The sequence below is a fragment of the Uloborus diversus genome, chromosome 5 (assembly GCF_026930045.1).
Source record: "Uloborus diversus isolate 005 chromosome 5, Udiv.v.3.1, whole genome shotgun sequence".
NCBI classification, from domain to species: Eukaryota; Metazoa; Arthropoda; class Arachnida; order Araneae; family Uloboridae; genus Uloborus; species Uloborus diversus.
In genome coordinates, this window is record NC_072735.1 from 172,567,873 (window position 1) to 172,573,906 (window position 6,034).

Genomic DNA, 6,034 nt, shown 5'->3' on the forward strand with positions numbered 1-6,034 from the left:
TTTAAAATTGGTCCCTGTAAAGTCTAATACGCATTAACCTATACCGATTGTATGTTTTTTCGTTTGTACGCTTTTTTCATAGTCCCTACATATACATATCAACAGTGCTTCTCTGTATATTAAAAAAGATTAAGTAGTGAATTGTTTGATTACTTAAAAATGTAGGGTACATTGAAGGGGGGGGGGAGAATAGTATAAATTCTGCAATTGATTTATTTAGTAAAACAAATTGATTAAACTAGAAGAGTGAGGGAAAAGTTCATGTTTAAATTCTTATAAATTTGAATTATTTTTTGAAACTAATCTGAATTTCTTATTTGTAATGCACTATCAGATTTCACAAACGATTAGGATTATCATTCATACTAAAATACTATTCAAAAAATTGTATTTTTTACTCGAACCATATAAAGTAAAGTCCTGATTTACCCGAGGTATAAGATCCAAGACTTCTCGCGTAAGTCGAAATTTCGCGTTGTGGAAAAATATATGAATACTTTTTTTTTAAAAGCATACCAAAGTCTTTTAAACTTTTATAAACACCTCTCAAACTGCTTTAAAGCATTCCTCATCTATACACTACAGTTTCTTACATAAAGAACTAAACTTTTACTGTTTTTAAAAAATTAAACTTTTATTTAACATGAAATACTTTAAAATGCACAAAATGAATGATCAACGGGAAGAGAATGACATAAAATAAAACACCATATGCTCAGTCAGTAGTAATAATAAAATGCTGCACTATAATAGTACTGTGCAGTAGATACAGTAGCATATTTATGAGTTAACAAATGAAGATAATGATGATTTATGCTCTATGATCAGATCGTTATTCTTATGTAATGCATTTTTAAATATGGTTGCTTCACCTTTTCTTTAATAAAGTTTCAATTTGTGGCAACAGATCCTCTTCTTGATGTCTTAAATCCATAATAAAAGAGCAGCTTCCATTTTCATAATATTTACTTTGCTAGACTGCTCTGCAAGCTAAAATATTGAAAATAAGTTCTGAACCTTTATGAATATCTTTTTGGTTTGACTTTTAATTGTACGCATGGAAGATTCTATCATATTTATTGTCGCACTACCATCGACATTTTGTAGTTAAAGCATCTCGAGAATCTTAACTTTTTTTTTTAATCAAACTTTCATTTTCTTCCCAGCTTCACAAAGTTTAAATGTAGATACCACCAAGATTTCAATATATTTCATCAACTTTAATATTTAGAATGAAAAAAAAATAAATCAAGGATGCTGAATGGTTATTTGGTGCTATGCGTAAATTAGTTTGAAGTGGGAACTTTTGTCAGTGATGTTTACAGGCAGGGATGTAATAACATTCAGGAAATCAATATTTAATAGTCAATATGAAGCCGATACTTCTTTATAAAAAATTTGTTGTGGACGAAAAATTCGAGTTAGCTATAAAATTTGTAACTCGTGAAAAATTTGCGTTACAGCCATTTCGCTTAAGTCGAATCCTGTTGTAGCGGGAATGGACTGTATTGTGCATATTAATAGGAAAAATATTATTTCTAAATCTATTTTATACTACAAGTAATGTGTAGGAAAATAAACATTGTAATTAGAACATGCAGTTACTATTTTAAAACATTGACTTGTATTTACTAAAAATATCAAATACAGTCAACTTGCGCTACATCGGAATTCGACTTACGCAAAATGGCTGTAATGCAAGTTTTTCTTGAGTGTAGAATTTTATAGCTAACGAGAATCCCTCATTCGCAACGCAAAAGTTTTCGGCTGAAAGTAGAAGATTAATTCATTCTTCTTTTCTTCTTCTGATGAATTTCCTGACATGCACGAAATATCAGGGAAGAGTGATAACAATTTGATTGCACAGCATAAATTATCACCATCTTCATATTGTAAGTTATAACTACTGTACAGTACTATTATAGTGCTGCGTTTCATTTTTACTACATGCTGTATTTACCAAACTGTTATCTCTTTTTTCTCATGATTTTGTGCATTGTAATAATATTTTATGTTGAATAATACAGATTATTTTAAATTAAAGTAAAAATTCACTTTATGTAACAAACAGAAATATATAGTTAAGAACTGGTTTAGCTCAGTTTGAGAGGTTACGAATGCCTAAAATAACTAGGTATGTTTATGAAAAATTCATATGCACACCCTTTTCCACAACGCGAAATTTCGACTTATGTGAGGATTCTTGGAACGCATCCCTTGTGAAAGTCGAGACTCGACTACATTGATTATTATTAATATTTTTGAAACTTTTTAATTGCTTTTCACTAATCCAATTTTTAAAATTTTATTTTTAGGGTAAAATGGTAATAGCACTTGGGAAGGAACAGTCGGCAAGACTCCTAAAACACGTGATTCGTTGTTACCTCCGTCTTTCAGATAACCCACGGTAAGTTTTTTTTTTTAATTTTCAGTATTCTGGGTATATGCAAGATGTCCGGAAGACATCCAGGGGTAAAAGCATAAAAATAATAAATTGTCTACATCAACAACATAAGTAGTGAGCAAGGGTTAGCAAGCAAAACTAACGCAGGGCGGAGCCCCCTAGTTGCTTTTTAAAACTTTATGAAAATAAAATCGAATGCACTCGACCATTCACTTCATTTAAAGTATTGCTGTTAAAGGAATCTATTCATGTGCCTTCAATGTGCCCCCAAACAAATGTCCCTGAAAATGTAAGAATGAATTTCACTTTTTCTTTTTTTCGAAAAGATTGAAGCTGTAAAATGAATGTCAATGTATATTAACTACCAAAAAAGTAATTTTTTTTAATTTTATTTCATTTTATAATTTTATTTTGACATTACTCCCCCGCCACACTTTTTTAAGGAAATTTTAAAATGATCATAAAAGCAAAAATGATTTTTATTTCATATGAATCTTGAATTTTATGCATCTTTAATTTTGAGAGCGTGATGTTACTCATCAATATTTTTCTGCTTCTGCAGGTCCGAGTAATGAATGGTTAAAAAAAGTCTTTTGATGAAAAGTTAACTATAAATATTCAGTCAACATGCCATTATTTCAGTTTTAATGAAAATAATCCTTTAATTTTAATCCTTATTTAGTTAACTCATTTTTTCTCCTATGAAGGAACTATCAGGATGTTATTTTCCTATGCAAATATCAGTGTTCACTTGTTTTATGCTACATATTCAAACAGGGTAAATACAGGGGATTATGTACCCAGAATTGAGTGGCAATCCTCTAGCTTTTGTTGTAATTTGCAGATGAGGTGGATTTAAAAGCACAAGAACGATATAATTTATTAACACTAAATGTTTTTATGATCTGTATTGTACTTTATTCACAAATAACTATTTTCACTGAATGATGTGAAATGATTGTAGAAATATGAAACAATTATGAAAGTACTGAATTTGTTAATTTTTTGCAAAAAAAAATTAAACTGCAAAAAAGTTTCAAATTGTTGTAGATTCCTTAAATTTGTTTGGAAAACGAAGACTTTTTAAGGGAAATGGAACATTAGTTTTGTATTCATTTTATGAGTGAAAATGTACAAAACCTAGTGGCTGTTAAAGCAAAGGAATCAGTTGTTTGCTACCAAAAAATTTGGATATTTTTTGAAAATGCTAAGGCGGAGCAACTTTAAACAAGCATTAAAAGTTTAAAATTTTAATTTTACTAAGGATTTAGCTGCCTGCGCTATTTAATATTGAGTTTTCATTTATGCATTTCTTATGACCGTAATATGAATACTAATTATACCTATTTAGTCTCCTTTCTTTTAAATATTCGCTCTTTAATCAATTGCTAGGCTAAAAAAAATTTTCAAATAATGTAGTAGATAATCTTAAAATAAATAACATAAATCAGTTTTATTTTTAACTTAAGATGATTTGTATACTTAAAAATAAAAATACAATGAAGCACCATTTATAAGTTTTTGAAGGGACTGTATGAAAAAAGCGTACAAACACAATAACATATAATAGGTATGGGTTAATGTGTATTAGACTTTGCAGGGACCAATTTTAAAAAGTATAATTGATAAAAACGTATAAAAGAGAAACGTATAAACAGTGCTTCACTGTATTATATTTTATGAATTATATTTGTCTAAAAACAAATTATCAATTTTGTACTAGCAATTAATTGTTTCAACTAACAAATTTCTCCTGCTTCTTAGTTTTATTCCCTTAGTTTTCATGCTTTTCCAGTTTGTAATGTTAGCAAGCCTGTCTGTAATTCAACTGAAATGTTTTAACATGAGCAGTACTGGAGGAAATTCCACCCAGTCAAATATTCAAATGATTTTCTCTCTAAATTGCTGCTTGGGGGGGGCTTAGACTGATGGGGCTTTTTTTCTTTGTACCCTGCAATTGTAATGTGAATAAGATGTGTAGTGAAATAAATCATCCTAAATTTTCTTAATGATTTCAATCTTTATTAAATTGATAACCAATATTTTGTTTGAAAGCTGGGTTCAAAAGTTCTTTAGTATAAAAGCTAAAATTGTGGGAAAAGTTTTAGCAAAATCTCATCTTTCTAAATGCTTCAGTGTGTGTCATCTCTAGTTGAAAATAAAATTCTTATTTCATCTATGACATCTTTAAAAAAATACAAGTTCAGTAGCGCTGTTTTTTAAGCGTAAAATAAAAAAAGAAACTGCATGTTTGGTTCTCAGAACTCGCTTCCTCCTAATAATACAGTTATTGAGAGGGACATAATGCCAGAAGACTTAGTATTGCTGAACATAATAAAAATTTTAAAATCTTGGCTTAAGATTTAAAAAAAGATATGGTTGACTCGCCATTTGCTGCTTCCTATCCTGGATCATAGTTTTTTTTTCATTTATTTTTTGTTTGAGTGAAAGAACGAAAAGGCTTTGCTGTATTTTCGCAATTTAGGTTGTGTTTTCACATTTTGAGAAAAATTTTGGGAAAACCTGTTCAAAAGGTATAGATTTATTTTTATATTTCTAACCATGCCATCACATATACTTAAGCTACAATGCTTGTATTTTTCTCTTTTAGGGCTCGAGAGGCATTACGACAGTGTCTTCCAGACCAGCTCAAGGATAATACTTTTGCAAGCTGTCTGAAGGAAGACAAATCCACCAAGCACTGGTTGAGCCAGCTACTCAAGAACCTCGAAAGCACACCCGTTTCGGATGAGCGACTCGCGTACGCAATTCAGTAGACCCCCTCCTCCCCCCTCCCCCTTTGTGACACTAGATTCATATTTTTGCATCAGTATTTCCCCCCATTCCCAACTTCAAGTTTTTTGTGATCTATGAGCTTGTTAATACTCAACGTGTCTTGCCATCTGTTTGAGAGACACGAAATTTTATTTTTTGTTCTTGACATGTCACAGTTGTACAGTTTGGTATGTAGATTTAAAAATATGACTGAATATGTTTAGAATTGTAATAAATGGTTTTACTTCTTTTGTAAACATTATTTTTTATTAACTGTGGAGGGAATGAATTTTTAACTAGTCTTTAAGCGAAGCTTCAGTGGTTCAAGCAGTTGGGTTTTCAAATGGTCACAAAGATCTGATTAATGATTGCAGCTAATCTCCTCTGTACAGTGTGATAGGTAAAATTTTACTATTGCCATTATTTTGCAACTTTTTTACCAGTAGTTTGCTGAAGGGAAATTCTTCCAAGTCATGAAATTATGTGACATGGCATTATTGACGAAAATTTCTGGATGAGTGCCAAAGTCAAAATATTGTCCAGTAAAAAAATATTTTAATCAAAGTCAAATAATTGCATGGATAATACGTCAAAAGCATTCCGCAATCATAAAAAAATAATTATAATTATAGTTTTCCAACAGTCTGATTTTTTTCAAATCTAGTTCTTACTCATATACATCTGCAATCTATCTTTGGTTTTTCCTGACCACGTTTTTTTCCTCTCAATTGTTTGTTACAATTATGTATCAATATAATATTTTTATCTTAATCTTGAACTGGAATTGGTTAATTTTGCCTTAATATGTACATTCTCTGGTGTCGAAATGAGCGTTTTAAATTATTTTTAGTTGCA

General features: G+C 30.2%; 1 protein-coding gene across 1 annotated transcript in view; it reads left to right on the top strand.

The window, feature by feature from the left end:
* LOC129222034 (CCR4-NOT transcription complex subunit 9-like) overlaps window positions 1–5,421 on the top strand; it is a 34,837-nt gene extending 29,416 nt beyond the window's left edge. The window contains exons 8-9 of the mRNA XM_054856451.1: window positions 2,316–2,407; window positions 5,016–5,421. Coding sequence (XP_054712426.1) covers window positions 2,316–2,407; window positions 5,016–5,181 — 258 coding nt within the window. The 3' untranslated portion in view covers window positions 5,182–5,421. The remainder of the gene's footprint in view (window positions 1–2,315; window positions 2,408–5,015) is intronic.
* Window positions 5,422–6,034: the final 613 nt, after the last annotated feature.